The 20,112-nt window shown below is 37.2% G+C and overlaps 1 protein-coding gene across 3 annotated transcripts in view; it reads left to right on the top strand.

The window, feature by feature from the left end:
• EXOC6B (exocyst complex component 6B) overlaps positions 1–20,112 on the top strand; it is a 734,244-nt gene that overhangs the window by 304,013 nt on the left and 410,119 nt on the right. For all 3 annotated transcript variants that reach the window (XM_010829771.1, XM_010829772.1, XM_010829773.1), the window contains exon 7: positions 10,525–10,701. In XM_010829771.1, the coding sequence (XP_010828073.1) occupies positions 10,525–10,701 (177 nt within the window). The remainder of the gene's footprint in view (positions 1–10,524; positions 10,702–20,112) is intronic.

The following is a 20,112-nucleotide window of genomic DNA, read 5'->3' on the forward strand; positions in this document are numbered from 1 at the left end:
TTTTTTTTTTTTTATTAAGCCATCCAGCTCTTTGGAAGAGAGTGAAAAAGCTGGCTTAAAACTCAACATTCATAAAAGATCATGTCATCTGGTTCCATCACTTCATAGTGAATAGATGGGGAAAATTTTTTAAATTTTTCTCTCGATCTTTGATTTTCAGTAGTTTGACTATGGTGTTCCCTTTGGGATTCATTAAGCTTCTTGACTGTGGTACTTTATGTCTTATATAAAATGTGGGAAATTTTCACCTATTGTTTTTTCAGATTTTTTTCTTCACTATATTGTTTCCCCTTTTTGTTCTAGGACTCTGGCACTACTTAGGTTAGACTTTTTGATAGTGTCTTCCATATTATGCAGGCTTTGTTTTTCATGTTTGTTTGCTTTTTTAACCTTTTATTTATTTTTTTCCTAATTTGATAATTTCTATTGATCTATCTTCAAGTTCACTGACTATCTCTTTTTGACTGTTAAGTGCTTTAAATGGTGAATTCTTTATTTCAGGTATTTTATTTTTCAGTCATAGAATTTACTTTGGTTGTTCTACATAGTTTTTATTTTTCTGATGATATTTACTGTCATTTCATTAGTTTATAATGAGAATGAACAGGGCATAATAAATCTTTGGCAGAAACAGAGTTGAGGTACATCTAATGTCAAAGCATCTAAATATGTTAAACAAATTACTAACAGTTCTGAAGGAAGAAATAGACAGCAATACAATAGTAATAGGAGGCTTAAATACCCCACTTGGACAATGGATAGATCTCCCAGACAGAAAAATCAGTAAGTAACCATTGGACTTGCACTAAACTTAAGACCAAATAGACTTAAAAAAGCATGTAAAGTTTATTCCACCTAATAATAGAATACATATCCTTCTGAAGTGCACACAGAGTGTTCTGCAGGGTAGATTATATGTTAGTTCACAAAATAAGTCTAAGCGAATGTAAGAAGATTGAGATTATACTAAAGGATATTTTTCATACTATTATAAAATTATACTATGTTTCTAATCACAATGGTATGAACTTTGAATGATGGAAAACTGGAAAATGTATAAATGTGTGGAAAGTAAACAACACATTGCCGAACAACTTAGCAATAATGAATCAGGAAGAACAGGAAATTTGAAAGGATCAATTTTGAGTAAGGAGATTGAAACTAATAAAATGCCTCCCAAAATCTAGAGAAGAGTTAACATCCGTTGTTCTAAATTCTTCTAATAAATTGAATAGGGAGTACTCTCAAACTTATGTTACAAGGTGTCTTAATAAGGTGAAAGTGAAAGTCACTCAGTGTGTCTGACTCTTTGTGACCCCATGAACTAACTATACAGTCCATGGAATTCTCCAGGCTAGAATACTGGAGTGGGTAGCCTTTCCCTTCTCAGCATTTGCTTATGGCCATTCTAATCAGTATGAGGTAGTACCTCATTGTACTTTTGTTGCATTCCTCTAATAATTAACAATGTTGAGCATCTTTATATGTGCCTACTGGCCATATATATGTCCTCTTTGGAGAAATTGCTATTGAGGTTTTCTGTCCATTATTTGATTTGGTTGTTTGTCTTTTTGTTATTGAGATGTATGAGCTATTTGTGTATCTTGAAATCTAACCCCATGTCATTTGGATTACAAACATTTTCTTCTAGTCTGCAGGTTTTTTGGTTTTGTTTATGGTTTCCTCTGGGCCTCCCTGGTGGCTCAGAAGGTAAAGAATCCCCCTGCAATGAGGGAAACCTGGGTTTGATCCCTGGGTTGGGAAGATCCCCTGGAGGAGGGCATGGCAACCCACTCTAGTATTTTCACCTAGAAAATCCCCATTGCAGAGGAGCTTGACAGGCTAAAGTCCATGGGGTCCAAAGAGTCAGACATGACTGAGCAACTAAGCACATGGTTCCCTTTGCTGTGCAAAAGCCTAAAACTTTGAAAAGGTCCTATTTGTTTATTTTTGCTTTTATTTCTGTTGCATTGGGGGACAACTGAAGAAAACATTGGTATGATTCCTGGCAAGCTTTGTAATATTTCTATATAATAAACCAAATTTTTAATTTTTAGGATACCAATGAATTTTTTAAACATATTATTTTGTTTTCTACCTTATCTGCTCCATCTAGCTAGTACTTTTTATTGTTGTTATTTGTTTTCTCATATTGGTATTTTGTATCTCTTTCCAGTTGGATATTTTCCTCAAATATCTATTGATCCTTGGCCAGTCACTCATATTTAGTAATAAATTACTTAACAGTTTACAGGAAAGTCTATGGGCATAGAAGACTGTAAAGTAGCAAACTTCATGGAATTCTATAAAGGAAATCACATCTTTGATTGGGAAATATAAATAGTGCTTTGTGGCAGTTCTTTGTTAATTTCTCTAGAAAAAAATTTTCCAATCTCCCAACTAAGAATATAAGTGCAAACATTCATTGCCAAGTGAGTTGGATGGCTAGATCATATGGCAACTCTACTTTTAGTTTTTTAAGAAACCTCCATACTGTTTCCCACAGTGGCTATATTGATTTACATTCCCACCCAGTGAAAGACATGGGAATACCAGACCACCTGACCTGCCTCCTGAGAAATCTGTATGCAGGTCAGGAAACAACAGTTAGAACTGGACATGGAACAATAGACTGGTTCCAAATTGGGAAAGGAGTATATCAAGGCTGTATATTGTCACCCTGCTTATTTAACTTATGTGCAGAGTACATCATGAGAAACGCTGGACTGGATGAAGCACAAGCTAGAATCAAGATTGCTGGGAGAAATATCAATAACCTCAGATAAGCAGATGACACCACCCTTAAGATCATGGCATCCCATCACTTCATGGCAAATAGATGGGGAAACACTGGAAACAGTGGCAGACTTAATTTTCGGGGGCTTCAAAATCACTGCAGATGGTGACTGCAGCCATGAAATTAAAAGACATTTACTCTTTGAAAGAAAAGTTATGACCAACCTAGACAGCATATTAAAAAGCAGAGACATTACTTTGCCAACAAAGGTCTGTCTAGTCAAGGCTATGGTTTTTCCAGTAGTCATGTATGGATGTGAGAGTTGGACTATAAAGAAAGCTGAGTGGTGAAGAATTAATGCTTTTAAGCTGTGGTGTTGGAGAAGACTCTGGAGAGTCCCTTGGACTGCAAGGAGATCCAACCGGTCCATCCTAAAGGAAATCAGTCCTGAATATTCATTGGAACGACTGATGCTGAAGCTGAAACTCCAATCCTTTAGCCACTTGATGTGAAGAACTGACTCATTTGAAAAGACCCTGAGCTGGGCAAGATTGAAGGTGGGAGGAGGAGGGGATGATGGAGGATGAGATGGTTGGATGGCATCACCAACTCAATGGACTGGGTTTGAGTAAACTCTGGGAGTTGGTGATGGACAGGGAGGCCTGGCACGCTGCAGTCCGTGGGATTGCGAAAGAGTCAGACACGACTGAGCGACTGAACCGTGACTGTGCAGTGGTGTATTTGTAAGGCAGTTTGCTTCCTTCATCCCTGGACTTCTGAGACGCCATATGGAACTCACTGTGGGCGGAACTAAATGGGGAGTGTATCTGGCTGCTCTTTGGTCAAAGTTTGCCTCACTTCTGGGTTGAGAATCATGAATGCTAATTAATTGCTGTGGGATTCCACACTGTAATGTCTGCAAAACCTCTGGGTAGAAAGCTGGAAGTGTGGCGTACATGCTATGTTGGTTTCAGTTTACACTATATGACACTTCCAAGGCTTCCCAGAACTGGTTGCTGATATTATACTTGAAATAAGAGCTGAACATGAGAGGATGTGAGGTAGAGTACAAGAAGTGTGCAGTACAGATATCTAATAGTTGCAGTATAGTACATATACAAAATTGAATGGCAGTGTGAAGAAATATGAGATAATATTTTTTTATGAGATAATATTAATCATTGTGTATCTAAATATTGCTAGATCTTTGATACTTCCAGAGTAGAGAGTGAAACAAGATTCCTATCTCACATTCAGAGGAAGACAGGTGGAACTTAAAATTTTAGTGTTTTTTTTTTTCTTTTAAAAAAATGTGCAACATAATAAGTATAATTAGCTCTGCTCTATGTTATATAAAGTTGATAAGAGTAAATCCCAAGAAGTCTCATCACACAGAGCAAAAAATTTTTGTATTTACCTAATTTTTTATCTGTATAAGATAATGAATGTTCACCAACATTATTGAGATAATTATTTCATGATTATGTTAAGTCAAAAACTTTTGCTTAGACGTATCTTTTAATTCAGGATCATTTACGTGGGGCTTTCTTGGTGCCTCAGGGGTAAAGAATGTGATTGCCAACAGGAGACACAAGTTTGATCCCTGATCTGGGAAAATCCCACATGCCACAGAGCAACTAAGCCCATGTGCCACAGACTGTTGAGCCTGTGCTCTAGAGGCTGGGAGCTGCAAGTACTGAGCCTCCGTGCCACAAATACTGAAGTCCGAGTACCTTGGAGTGCAAGCTCTGCAACAAGAGAAGCCACTTCAGTGAGAGACAGGCCCACCCACCACAATTAGAGAGTAGGCCCCTCTGTCTGCAACTAGAGAAAAGCCCCTGCAGCAAGAAGACCCACTGCAGCCAAAAGTGAATAAATAAGTAAAATTATAAAAAAAAAAATGAGTGAATGATTAGGCATGTAAATTAAATGCCATTGAGCTTAAAGCCTGTTCCCAAACACAGTACTTCTGCACATTAATTAAAAAAAATTTTTTTTAAAAGATAATTTGCATGTATTTTTAATTTAATCCTTGTGGCAGTTCTGAGTAGATGGGATGTTGCATTGAGAAGAACCTATCCATGGTTATATAATTAATATATCACAGAGCTTAGATTTAAACATATCTTACTCAACGAAGGTTTTTTTCTTCTTCATTTTCTTTTCTGATACAGCACCCTGGGATTGAAGTCTGTGAGCTATAAGCCTAGGCCTCTCTCCATTTGTATTTATTCCTTTAGTCCACTAGAGGTCAGTATTGGGCTGATAAAGAAAGGAACCTTTGTTTTTTTGATTCACAGAATTTTGAGTCTTATTGCTAGGTACCCTTGGAAGTTGTATTTGCAATAAAACTTTATTTAATGGCATGTGTAATGACAGCTGTAAAAGTTGTAATAGCTACATTTTTAGGTGAATAATTCAAGTTAGGTGATTCTTATCCCCCCCCCCCCCTTAAATAAATAGGAGAATATTCAAATTGTCTTTTACAGATATCCCTCTCTTTTGTTGGGCCAAATCTCATTCTTACATAGTTTTTTTTTTAATTATTTTTTCCTTTATATAGTAAGCATTTATCTGAGTTTTCTGTGTATATGTCATTGTATCTGGACTTGGGGGATTCTAAGAATAGGCAAGTATGTTTTCTATCCTGAAGAAGAGAAGAGTTGAACTCTGAAGTGCTGTACTGTCATTTTTTATCTGAATATCTGACAAGTTTACTTAACTCATCTTCTGTATCCTGCCTTTAACTTACTATTTCCACAGTTCCTATTTTTTGGAATGATCCCATCATCTAGTCTTAAAGACCAGAATATTTGCAGTTATTTTTATTTTCTTTCCCTCTTCCACATACAACATTTAAATCAGTAAACTATATTGCTTCTGCTTTTTCTGTATCTGCTGCTACCTTAATTCAAATTCTCATCATTGTTATTTGGACTCCTTTCAGTTCAGTTCAGTTCAATTAAGTTGCTTGGTCGTGTCCGACTCTTTGCGACCCCGTGAATTGCAGGCCACCAGGCCTCCCTGTCCGTCACCAACTCCCGGAGTTCACCCAAACTCACGGCCATCAAGTCAGTGATGCCATCCAGCCGTCTCGTCCTCTGTCGTCCCCTTCTCCTCCTGCCCCCAATCCTTCCCAGCATCAGAGTCTTTTCCAATAAGTCAACTCTTCGCATGAGGTGGCCAAAGTACTGGAGTTTCAGCTTCAGCATCATTCCTTCCAAAGAAATCCCAGGGCTGATCTCCTTCAGAATGGACTGGTTGGATCTCCTTGCAGTCCAAGGGACTCTCAAGAGTCTTCTCCAACACCATAGTTTAAAAGCATCAATTCTTCGGCACTCAGCTTTCTTCACAGTCCAACTCTGTGATCTATATTGATTTTCCTGTTTCTAGTCTTTATCTTCTCCCAGTTGACCATTGCTCAGCTCCCAGAGGATGTGCCCGAATTGTAAAGCTGATCGTTTTCTTCCCCTGCTCACATTCTTCTCTTGTTCCTCCATTGCCTACTAGCTGACCTTGAAACTACTTTGTATGGCATCTTTAACTTTGTCTCTTATTGTTGTTCAGTCGCTAAGTCCTGTCCAACTCCTTGTGACCCCATGGACTTCGGCACACCAGTCTCCTCTATCCTTCACTATCTCCCAAGGTTTGCTCAGATTCATGTCCATTGAGTTGGTGATGCTATTCAACCATCTCGTCTTCTGCCGCCTCCTTCTCCCTTTGCCTTCAGTCTTTTCCAGCATCAAGGTCTTTTCTAATAAGTCCGCTCTTCACCTCAGGTGGCCAGAGTATTGGAGCTTCAGCTTCAGCATCAGTCCTTCCAATGAATATTCAGGGTTGATTTCCTTTAGGATTGACTGATTTGACTATCTCCTGTTAGTCCTTCATAACTTATGTTCTTATACAAAATTATTTATTGCTTGGGTGGATAATGTTATTTCACATGTCTTTTCTTATGCGGTTTCTTTCTTCTGGAATGGTTACCCTTTCTACCTATTTCCCTTTGTAAAAATCATATTCACTTTTTTAAATTGGAGGATAATTGCTTTCCAATGTTGTGCTAGTTTCTACTGTACAACATAGTGAATCATCTATAAGTATATGCATATCCCCCTACTTCTTGAGCCTCCCCACTGGCTACCTTTTCCTCCAAGTTCCTGAAATCCTCCTTGCAGGTATGATTACTTTCTGCTAATCATTGTACCCATGCTTATTTCTATCATACTCATTGCACTGATTTCAGCCACTTGTTTGCTTATCCATTTATTAAAATGATGTGAGGTTCAAGAGTCAGAAAATCTGTTTTATTTGTATAGTCAACACAATACTGGGCTCAAGTGGTTGTTCAGTACATGTTTGACTGAAAGTAGGGATATAGGGAGAAAGCACTATGAGTTAAAACAGTGAGAGGAGGCTTTCTCAAGGAAAAAGAATTTTAGTTGGGTTTTGGAGGAAAGATTGAGTACAGGTAGGGAGAGGTCATCTAGAAGAGAAATGGCTCAAGCAAAGATATAGTAGTGAAAATATTCTTAGTATATCATGAGGTAGATTCTGTTCCAAGTAGAAATTCATGTTAGAGAATATTGGAAAATACATTGGGACAATCAGGTTCACCTCCCATTAACTGTAATGAGAAGGTGATGAGTTCCATTTTAGGTATGTAGTAAGTGAAGTGATGATCGCACACACAGTAGTAATATAGAACTAGAGATACACTATTGAATTCTGAGGGAGTGGGAAGAGTGGTAGAAGAGTAGGGGTTGAGGAATAAACTTGCTTTATTTCTATATATTAGGAAAACAGAGAAGAACATATGTGAGGGAATCTTGAGGAAGAGGTGGTTAAATGTGTAAAGATTATTCACAAAGAGAATGAACAAAGAAGTTAAAAAAAAAGCCTAAATGTTTTCTAAAGTCTGTTTGTTTGCTTGATACCCTGTTACCTGCACTCTAGGCAGCAAAAGTCAGTCAGCTGCTTCTTTGTCTCCAAGGTTGTCCTTGGAGGGACAGAATAAATGGTTCTGGTGAGATGGCTTAGCATGTTAGAAAAGAGCTCTGAAGAACTCTTGTTTGCTGTATGGACTTTAGAGTCACATTTTAATTTTTACATATATTGCATATATTTACATATTTTTATCTCTATTTACTCTTCTCTACTTCCTGCCAGTCCCATAACATAATTTTGAATAGATGGTGGTTTTCATTTGCTTTCTAATGGGTAATATCTGAGTATGTATTTCATTGTTCTACTTGTTTCAATATTTCCAACTTGATTAGTTCTTTCTTGGCAGATCTGCCCTGACTGCTCCTTTATAAATGGAAAAGCCTTGATAATTTTGACAGAGACCCCAAGTGACTATCGAGCCTTGGAATAAAACTTACAGTGCTCTCATTTCTAGCGTAGGGTATGTTGATTTGGCCTAAGCTACTTTATGCTCCATCAAAGTGATTGGTAAACCAGGCACAAAAAGAACAAATCATAGATGATCTAAAATTACTTCCATAGGGTTTCTTTCAGATTTGTATTATTTGAAGTATAAGTGATACTACTTAGATGTGGCTCCTCTCAATTGCTTTTGGTACATTGATAGTATTTTATTGATTGTGAAAGAAAAATATTTAACTTTGGATTCAATAAAATAAGACCAACTTATGAAAGGTTTTAGTTTTGCTGTACTGAGAGAAAGAATAAAGAGACAAGTGATCATTCTCTAGTTGAGGGCTTGCTTTTCTAATATGAAAGCTTTAGCTTTCTAGAGTCCTCAATCTCTTATTGTGTGGTTTACATTGAAAATAAGTGAGGGGGGGAACTTCCTACCTTTGAGAGGAGTAGGAAGAATGTTTTGTTGAATTTGGGATCTCGAATGCTTTAAGGATATATATTCTTGTTTACAAACATAAAGTAAATGTTATTGGGTATCTTCCCTCTCAGTTTGGTTACTGAAGCCATGTATTTTATGTAAGTCAAATCAAAATATCAACAAGTACTATGCAGAGAAACAAGTTAGTCCATTGATTCAAATCTCTGGAATGTAGATTCTTTTCATTTTCTTGGCAGAGTCTAGCTCACATAGTTGAAGTTTTTCTCTGTCCTGTTATAATTGTCTTATTTAACTAGTACCTGGACTAACCCTTATACTTAGTATTTATCTAGAATTCTTAATCTCATTCAAAATATTTGGAGATTCTGGTTTTTCTCTTGAATTAATTTCTACTTGTTGCTGAGTAGAAACATCATATAGTGATTAAGGAATGCATATTCTGAGAAGTCACATTTCTCAAGCTTTATATCTTTGGATGATACTAAGAATTAACATTATTGTTTTTAAAAAGAAAAGTTCCACTGTGAAACACTTTTGGAACATGCTGGATTAAAGCATGTTAAATAACTTTTCTTAAAATAGGACTTTTCCCAGTTTTTATTCTGTTAATGTATTATACATCATATGTCTAGAAGAAGGTTTGCATAACATGGAGTGTTTCACATTTATTTGACTGCAGAACTCTTTTTTGGGGGACTGTTTTTGTCATGCTTTATGGGACTGTTGGTGTAGTGGAAAGATGACTCATATGGAATTTAGGAGATCACACTTTGGGCTTCTGATTTACCACTTACTAACCTTGTGGCCTCATACAATCCTTTGTCTTCCAGTATATTTCCTGAGTGGTGATTAAGATCCCTTCCAGCTCTGATACTTTGGTCTAACTTCTGATGTTGACTCTGTATAGTCACACTTTCCACCTCTTTGGATGTATGGAAACCACATTGTTATTTGAGTGTACTTTGTTAAGCTGAGGGAATTACACTTTTCTATAAAAGTTTAGAAAAAGAAATGCTTAAAACTCTGATTTCCTCAGACTAAGGTCATGAAATTCTGTTGGATTCATTAGTTCATATTACTCTATTAAGATATTTCATTCTCCTGATTAAAATTTATTGATCTCATATATCCACATATCTGTTTTTAAGAGTACCCTAAGCTTGAAGACTCCTGTCCCTTTTCTCCAAACCACAGTGGTTCTAGTATAGCACTTATCTTTTAAGAGATAAATATTTAGTCATTTGCACTAATCTCTTCGCTGCTGTGCCATGCTAAGTCATTTCAGTCGTGTCCAACTCAGTGTGACCCTATGGACTGTAGACTGCCTGGCTCCTCTGTCCATGGGATTCTCCAGGCAAGAATACTGGAGTGGGTTGCCATGCCCTCCTCTGGGGAAATTTTCCTGACCCAGGAATCCGGCCCGCATCTCTTACGTCTCTTGCATTGGAGGGTAGGTTCTTTACCCCTAGTGCCACCTGGGAAGCCCCAATCTCTTGGCAAATCAATAGATTTCATTTTTGTGATGACAGTGTGTGTATTTAGAAAATCTTCCCAGGTGGCACTATTGGTAAAGAACCCTCTTCCAATGCAGAAGACTTAAGAGATGTGGTTCGATTTCTGGGTTGGGAAGACCCCCTGAAGGAGGCCATAGCAACCCACTCTAGTATTCTTGCCTGGAGAATTCCTGGCACAGAGGAGCCTGGTGGGCTGCAGTCCATGAGGTTGCAAAGAGTTGGACACGACTGAAGTGACTTAGCTCTCACTAAGTGATTATCTTTTTTTTTTTTTCCTATGTGCTACATTAATATTTTTGGTTTTATTTCTGGTACTAAAACTTTATGTATTTTAAGGCATTTCATTGTATTTTCTTTTGATACCAATTAATTCAAAATTAAAAGTTCTTTGAATGCTTAAGTTTTGTTTCTTCTTTTGTTTGTTTATTTGTGTGTATTTATTTCTATCCTAGGCACAACAACAAAGAAACCTGGATAACATCATCTTGCAACAACCCAGGATAGGTAGCAAGAGAAAATCTAAGAAAGAAGCTTATACAATTTTTGATACAGAAATAGAAAGCACTAGCCCCAAGTCTGAACAGGATTCAGGAATTCTGGATGTTGAAGATGAGGAAGACGATGAAGAGGTAACTAACATTTGAACCGGGGCAGTGAACTTATTGTTCCTTTAAATATAGTGTGTTTGAGATGTGATCAGGAATTTATCAATGTAACATAACTTGTGTGATCTTCAGGATATTAAAGATCATTTAAAATACAAATGGTGCCTGATTTAAGGAAACTGAAGATGTACTAAGATATCTTAGGTTCTAAATCTTTATATTTTAAATATACTCATCCATTTTTTGTTTGTTTGTTTCAGTGTTTTTGATTGTATACTGAGTACTTCATTAAGGGAAGAATAGAGTTTACCTGACCTAGAGAAAGAGACCTAGATGACCTCTGCTGAAGCTGGAACAAATTACTTGAGACAAATAAAAGATGTTACTTTAAACAGTGGAGTGTAAACAAAGAGCTTTCTTAGCCTTGAGAAATGGTTCAGATTGAAATTACTAAATGGTTTCAGAAAGTTGAGAACATATTTCTAGAAGAAATAAATGTATATATGATTATAGAGTATCTGGGAATTTTGAGACATGTCCATGCTGTCTTAATTCTGTGACACTCTGAGGTGAAGAATAAGATTAAGTGGCTTAACTAGTATATTTTTATATCTTTCTTTGTTGTTAAAAGTATATTTAATGTATTTTTAAAAATAAAACTACTGTGATATTTGAGATTTCCAGTTAAAATATTTTTGAACTACTTATTATTTGCATAAACTGGATCATTTTTTGTGTAAGTATAGTGGTTAGGGTGACAATATACAGCCTTGACGTACTCCTTTTCCTATTTGGAACCAGTCTGTTGTTCCATGTCCAGTTCTAACTGTTGCTTCCTGACCTGCATATAGGTTTCTCAAGAGGCAGGTCAGGTGGTCTGGTATTCCCATCTCTTTCAGAATTTTCTACAGTTTATTGTGATCCACACAGTCAAAGGCTTTTGCATAGTCAATAAAGCAGAAATAGATCTTTTTCTGGAACTCTCTTGCTTTTTGGATGATCCAGCAGATGTTGGCAATTTGATCTCTGGTTCCTCTGCCTTTTCTAAAACCAGCTTGAACATTATTTAACTTATATGCAGAGTACATTATGAGAAATGCTGGACTGGATGAAGCACAAGCTGGAATCAAGATTGCCGGGAGAAATATCAATAACCTCAGATATGCAGATGACACCACCCTTATGGCAGAAAGTGAAGAGGAACTAAAAAGCCTCTTGATGAAATTGAAAGAGGGGAGTGAACAAGTTGGCTTAAAGCTTAACATTCAGAAAACGAAGATCATGGCGTCTGGTCCCATCACTTCATGGGAAATAGATGGGGAAGCAGTGGAAACAGTGTCAGACTTTATTTTTTTGGGCTCCAAAATCACTGCAGATGGTGATTGCAGCCATGAAATTAAAAGTCGCTTACTCCTTGGGGAAAAAAGCTATGACCAACCTAGATAGCATATTGAAAAGCAGAGAGATAACTTTGCCAACAAAGGTCCGTCTAGTTAAGGCTGTGGTTTTTCCAGTAGTCATGTATGGATGTGAGAGTTGGACTGTGAAGAAAGCTGTGCGCCGAAGAATTGCTGCTTTTGAACTGTGGTGTTGGAGAAGACTCTTGAGAGTCCCTTGGACTGCAAGGAGATCCAACCAGTCCATTCTAAAGGAGCTCAGCCCTGGGTGTTCTTTGGAAGGAATGATGCTAAAGCTGAAACTCCAGTACTTTGGCCACCTCATGCGAAGAGTTGACTCCTTGGAAAAGACTCTGATGCTGGGAGGGATTGGGGGCAGGAGGAAAAGGGGACAACAGAGGATGAGATGGCTTTATGGCATCACTGACTTGATGGACGTGAGTTTGAGTGAACTCCGGGAGTTGATGATGGACAGGGAGGCCTGGCGTGCTACGATTCATGGGGTCGCAAAGAGTCGGACACAAATGAGCGACTGAACTGACTGACTGATAGTGGTTAGGTGCATGAACTTTAAAGGCTTATGGACCATTCAGATATTGATTTTGCTATTTTATTTTACTTAAAAATTATGAGTAATGATCATATTATTTACTTTTCAAATGCTCACTGAAATGAGCAAGAAACCATTTACTACTGTTCTCAGTAACCTGTTTTATCTTTAATTATTTGTCTCCTTTTTATGTTTCCCCAGGTAAAACTAGATTCACTGTTTCTTCCCCATCCGTGTTCTTTGTTATATCCTTACTACACTTCTTACTCTTCTCTCTCTGCTGAAACTACAGCCCCAAACTTTTCACTAGCTTTGTAATCTTAGATATTGTTTGGAACTTCTCACTATGTCTTCTCACTTAGTCTTCCAAACTAAAGTTTGGAACTTTGGTGTCTTTGGAACAAGTGCCTCTACTATTAAAGGTGGTCAGCAAATTTCACTACTCTTTGTTGCTGATTTCTCTTTCATATCATTATTATCAGAGTGCCTGCCCTTATTATCATTACTCTTTTTGCTTCAGAAATTAAATTGACACTATTTAAATGGGGCTGAAAAACAAATAAATGGATTACTTACTTATTGTCTAAGTCATTAGCATTTAACTGTCATTGCGTATCTGAGAGACTGTCATATACATAAGGTACTACATTCTTTTATATAGTTTTTGTTATTGACGGGATACATTTCTATAATCAAATCAATAATTTTATGTACAGTTTATCAGGTTGTGTTTACTATGTGAATGGGGTACATCAGTATTTCACTGGGCGTCCCTGGTGGCTCAGATGGTAAAGAAGCTGCTTGCAGTGCAGGAGACATGGGTTCGATCCCTGAGTTGGGATGATCCCCTGGAGAAGGGAATGGCTACCCACTCCAGTATTCTTGCCTGAAGAATTCCATGGACTGAGGAGCCTGGCGGGCTGTAGTCCATTGGCTTGCAAAGAGCTGGACACGACTAAACTACTACACAATAGTTAATAAAATGTGAAAGTTTCATTTTAATCCCTAATGTACTTGGATAAAAAGAACTTTTAATAATTCTAAGATATAGAGGTAAGGAAAAACCAGACATTTCCCTGATACCCATGGAAATAGAACGGGGCAGAGAAAACTTGATCCCCTGAGTATTTTTTAGCTTTCTCTCTAGCTTGGAATGACTCGTATGGTTGGATATGGATCCACCCAGGAGACCAGATTGTCAGGGATTAGACTCATCACAAGTAAGAAGTTTATTAGCAGTAAAATAAAGCATCAAGATCAGGATGAGGTCCAGTTAACATTTTAAATTTACATTTTAGATTCCCATTAAGGAAGTTAAATTCTGTCAGGCACTATGGCTTAAGGAAACAAGTTAAACATAGTGTATGCCCCTGGATAATACACACCCCAAAGAGAGGGTTATGTGATAAGATGAAAGAATGAAAGATGTACACAGTTCTCATATATTAGTGAGAGCCTGCTGGATATGAGCCATTCTTTATTGTTAGCTCGCTGAAGATGCTGGGCAAGTCCTTTTTTAATTTTTGTTCCATATTTTTTCATTGTTTTGTCTTCTGACGTCCAGAGAAGATGAAGAAAGCCTGACTAGTAAAATATGTTGGGGTTCCTCATAAAGGAAGTATTATAAGAATGTACTTGGAAGTTAGCATTTTAAAATGGTTATGTATCCCAAATCAAACAGAATTTGTATTAGAGATTTGCTGATTGCGCTCTTAGAATAAGAATTCAGCACTTTGCTGTCATCTAATGGCATCCTATCTTAAAAAAAAATCCTACCTTATATTTATTTACTTCTCAGTTTGAATCTTCTTCAAGTGCACATTCTTAATCTCAAACCTCATGTAGAGAGTTATTTATTTAGATGTCTCCAAACTGGTTTCTTGGCATAGTTCTTGCATGGTGTGAATAAATTCTTCAGATAAGGTCTTCCATGACCCACTGTGACGTTCTGACCTTCATTCTTGTCATTCTTCAACAGACCTCATTGAGAGTAGCATAAATAGTTTTTGAAATATTTTGACTTTAAACTGTGGCATAGAATTGAGTAGTTCTTAATCTATTTGGAGGTCATATTTTCTGTGACAGTTTAATAAACTATATGGACTTTACCCTTTACTTTGCTGCTTTACCCAGTAAAATCTATGTACATTCACTTACAAAAAATTATATATAAAATTTTAGGGAATTTGTGAAACTAATGTTGCCCCTAGGACGTAAGTTAAGAACCTGTGTTGTAGAGAGAGTGCTTCTTGAACTTAAATTTGCATAGAAATCAACTTGGAATCATATTAAATGCAGATTCTGATTGTGTAGGATCGGGGTGAATCTGAAAGTCAGCGTATTTAACAAACTCCCAGTTAAGAACTGTGCTTCTGGTCCCTGGGCATACTTTGAGTTGTTGCAAGGCTATAGTGGACCATGAGGAAGCATTTTTAGTACATAAAGCAAATAAATTCATGAATGTTTAGGTGTCTTACTGATTTTTCGTTAATGTGTCCTAACATTTTTCCAGCAAAGAATACTGTACTTGAATCAGTTCAGTTCAGTTCAGTTGCTCAGTCATGTCCAACTCTTTGCGACCCCATGGATTGCAGCACGCCAGGCTTCCCTGTCCATCACCAACTCCCGGAGCTTACTCAAACTCATGTCCATTGAGTTGGTGATGCCGTCCAACCGTCTTATCCTCTGTCGTCCCTTCTCCTCCTGCCCCCAATCCCTCTCAGCATCAGGGTCTTTTCCAATGAGTCAGCTCTTCGCATGAGGTGGCCAAAGTATTGGAGTTTCAGCTTCAGCATCAATCCTTCCAATGAACACTCAGGACTGATCTCCTTTAGGATGGACTGGTTGGATCTCCTTGCAGTCCAAGGGACTCTCAGGAGTCTTCTTCAACACCACAGTACAAAAGCATCAATTCTTCAGCACTCAGCTTTCTTTGTAGTCCAACTCTCATATCCATAGATGACTACCGGAAAAACCAAAGCTTTCACTAGATGGACCTTTGTTGACAAAGTAATGTCTCTGCTTTTTAATATGCTGTCTAGATTGGTCATAAATTTTTTTCCAAGGAGCATCTTTTAATTTCATGGCTGCAATCACCAGCTGCAGTGACTTTGGAGCCCCCCAAAATAAAGTCTCTTACTGTTTCCATTGTTTTCCCCATCTATTCACCATGAAGTGATGGGACCAGATGCCATGATCTTAATTTTCTGAATGTTGAGTTTTAAGCCAACTTGTTCACTCTCCTCTTTCACTTTCATCAAGAGGCTTTTTAGTTCCTCTTCACTTTCTGCCAAAAGTGTGGTGTCATCTGCACATCTGAGATTATTGATATTTCTCCCGGCAATCTTGATTCCAGCTTGTGCTTCATCCAGTCCAGCATTTCTCATGATGTGCTCTGCATAGAAGTTAAATAAGCAGGGTGACAATATACAGCCTTGACATACTCCTTTCCCAATTTGGATCCTGTCTGTTGTTCCAAATCCAGTTCTAATTGTTGCTTCCTAACCTGCATATAGGTTTCTCAAGAGGCTGATCAGGTGGTCTGGTATGCCCATCTCTTTCAGAATTTTCCACAGTTTGTGGTGATCCACATAGTCAAAGGCTTTGGTGTAGTCAGTAAAGCAGAAATAGATGTTTTTCTGGAACTCTCTTACTTTTTCGATAATCCAGCGGATATTGGCAATTTGATCTCTGTTTCCTCTGCTTTTTCCAAAACCAGCTTGAACATCTGGAACTTCACAGTTCAAGGACTGTCGAAGCCTGGCTTGGAGAATTTTGAGCATTACTTTGCTAGTGTGTGAGATGAGTGCAATTGTGTGGTATTTAGAGCATTCTTTGGCATTGCCTTTCTTTGGGATTGGAATGAAAACTGACCTTTTCCAGTCCTGTGGCCACTGCTGAGTTTTCCAAATTTGCTGTCATATTGAGTGCAGCATTTTCATAGCATCATCTTTTAGGATTTGAAATAGCTATTGAATAGAAAGTACTTGAATAGAAAGTCGTATTTTGTTTTCTAAAATCTGTTGCTTTCCAGGTGGCACTAGTGTGAAGAACCTGCCTGCCAATGCAGGAGATGTAAGAGTGCAGGTTCAGTCCTTGGGTTGAGAAGATCCCCTGGAGGGGGGCATGGGAACCCACTCTGGTATTCTTGTCTGAAAAATCCATGGACAGAGGATCCTGGCGGGCTATAATCCATGGGGTTTCAAAGAGTCAGACACAACTAAAGCAACTTAGCATGCACACATAATAAATTAGAGCATTATTTTTAATGAAATTTTATAATTCTGATTTAACACAGTTCAGTTTAGGTATTTTTTTTCAATATCTGAAGAACGTTTTGCCCTTTCCTGTGTTTTTAGTGAAAATATACTTAATATATTTTTTGAGCCAAGTGACATTTGTACATTATTTACTATGTCTTTAGTTTGATAATAATAGTAGACTATAGAATGAGATGGGTAAGGAAAACTGAACACCTGCAAAAGAGGTTTCTACATAGCAAACAGATTGTATATTTTTAAACTGAAGTAAAGTTTGTGTCAGACATAGGAAAAACTTAATAGCCTGGGGATGAAAAACTTAATAGCCTGAAGATGAAGTCGCAGTAGGAAGTTGTCATCTTGGATGAAAAAAATGATTAAATGTTGAACTGACTGCCAAAGTCAGTCTCTTGATTGCTAGTTGCAAGAAAACTATTCCCCTGTAAATTCTCTCCCTATTTGTATTTTATTTTTGTCTAAGTTAATGAAAGGGTCACCTTAATTAATGTAAGTTTTTTATTTTAACTTGTCATATATATATATAAAGTTGAACTATATAAACTGCTGGTATTTGCCCATTTTTTGACCAAGAACTTAGTTTTCAGTGGAAGTATGTATGAATTTTAGAATTAAAAAGTATTTATATTTCAATTATATGGCATTATAATTTGAGATCTGTAACATTACAAAGTGATCACTCCCCAAAGGGTCACTTCTGTCAACATACTGCTGACCCCTTGAATGCCTTGAAGCCCTCCTCCAGGCCCCTTCCCCTCTGTTGACTACTGGTCTGTTCCCTGTAACAATGTGTTTGTTTTTATTTTATTTAGTTTTATATTCCACATATGAATGAATTCATACATTATTTGTCTTTTTATTTCTGATATTTCACTCAGCATAATAACCCTCAGTTCCATCCATGTCATCCCAGTTGGCAAGATTTCATTGTTTTTATCTAGTTGATTAGTATCTACCTATATGCCAGATCTTTTTTATCCATTCCTCATCCATTAATGGACATTTTCCCCTATCTTATGGCTATTGTACAAATGGTTATTGTAAATAATCCTCAAGTGAACATAAGGGTACGTATATCTTTTTGAATTAGGTTTTCATATTCTTTATATATATATATACACACCCAGTAGTTACAATACCTGGATAATATGGTAGTTCTATTCTTAAGTTTTTGAGGAATCTCTGTACTGTTTTTCATAATAGCTGCACCAATTTACAATCCCACTAACCATATTTGAGTGTTCCCTTTTCTCTATATCCTCTCCAGTATTTGTTATTTTTTAACTTTTTGTTAAAGTTAAAGCCATTTGTTAAAACTTTAACAAAAGCTTTTTCATTCTGATGGATGTAAGATGATATTGTGGCTTTTATTTGCATTTCTGTAGTAAATAGTGATGTTGAACATCTTTTTATGTGATTTTAGCCACCTGTATGTCTTTAGAAAATTGTATATTGAGTTTATTTTCCCATTTTTTAAATTGGACTGTTTATTTTTTGTTGTTGAGTTGCGGGTTCTATATATGTTTTAAATATTAACTCTTTATCAGATATGTGATTTGCAAACATCTTCTTCCATTCAGTAGGTTGTTTTTTGTTTTAATGATGATTTCCTTTGCTGTGCAAAAGCTTCTTAGTTTGATATAGTCCCATTTGTTTACTTTTGCTTTTGTTTCCCTTCCTTTTGGAGTTAGATCCAAAAATCATCACTAAGACAGCAATCAATGAGATTACCTCTTGTGTTTGTTTTCCAGGAATTTTATGGTTTCAGGTCTTACATTTAAGTCTTTAAACAGTTTTGTGCTAATTTTTGTGTGTACTTTAAGATAGTGGTTTGGTTTCATCCCTCTGTCTGTAGCTGTCCAATTTCCCAACACCATTTATTGAAGAGACAGTCCTTTTTCCATTGCATTATATATTCTTTGCTTCTTCATCATAAATTAACTCTTTATTGACCAGGAGAGTTTTGTAGAAACTAATGCCTGTGGCCAGCGATTTGTTATATAAGTGAATATTGAAAAGTCTCTGGTCGATAATGTTTGGGTAACAAAAGATGTTTTCATATGTCTCTGTTCAGTAATGTGATAACTGTCCACATATACGTAGATAGTTTTTGGGCTCTTAATTATGTTTCATTGGCCTGCGTGTCTGCTTTTGGGCCACTGCCATTTTGTTTTGATTACTATAGCTTTGTAGTATAGTTTGAAATCACGATCATGGTCTCTCTGGCTCTGTTGTTTTTCAAGATTGTTTTGACTATTTGGGATCTTTTGTGGTTCCATACAGACTTTAGAATTGTTTTTTCTAGTTCTGTGAAATATTCCATGGGGAATTTTGATAGGGATTTATCTGCCTGCAATGAAGGAGACCTGGGTTTGATCCCTGGGTCAGGAAGATCCCCTGGAGAAAGAAATGGCAACCCACTCCAGTACCTTTGCCTGGAAAATCCCATGAACAGAGGAGCCTGGTAGGCTACAGTCCATGGGATCGCAAAGAGTCAGACATGACTGAATGATTTCACTTTCACTTTTCATTGAATCTGTAGATTGTTTTGGATATTATGAACATTTTAACAGTGTTAAGGCTGTATATTGTCACCCTGCTTATTTAACTTATATGCAGAGTACATCATGGGAAACGCTGGACTGGAAGAAATACAAGCTGGAATCAAGATTGCCAGGAGAAATATCAATAACCTCAGATATGCATATGACACCACCCTTATGGCAGAAAGTGAAGAGGAACTAAAAAGCCTCTTGATGAAGGTAAAAGTGGAGAGTGAAAAAGTTGGCTTAAAGCTCAACATTCAGAAAACAAAGATCATGGCATCCGGTCCCATCACTTCATGGGAAATAGATGGGGAAACAGTGGAAACAGTGTCAGACTTTATTTTTGTGGGCTCCAAAATCACTGCAGATGGTGACTGTGGCCATGAAATTAAAAGACGCTTACTCCTCGAAGGAAAGTTATGTCCAACCTAGATAGCATATTCAAAAGCAGAGACATTACTTTGCCAACTAAGGTCTGTCTAGTCAAGGCTATGGTTTTTCCTGTGGTCATGTATGGATGTGAGAGTTGGATTGTGAAGAAGGCTGAGTGCCGAAGAATTGATGCTTTTGAACTGTGGTGTTGGAGAAGACTCTTGAGAGTCCCTTGGACTGCAAGGAGATCCAACCAGTCCATTCTGAAGGAGATCGGCCCTGGGATTTCTTTG

The sequence above is a fragment of the Bison bison genome, unplaced genomic scaffold, assembly GCF_000754665.1.
Source record: "Bison bison bison isolate TAMUID 2011002044 unplaced genomic scaffold, Bison_UMD1.0 scf7180017864508, whole genome shotgun sequence".
NCBI lineage: Eukaryota > Metazoa > Chordata > Mammalia > Artiodactyla > Bovidae > Bison > Bison bison.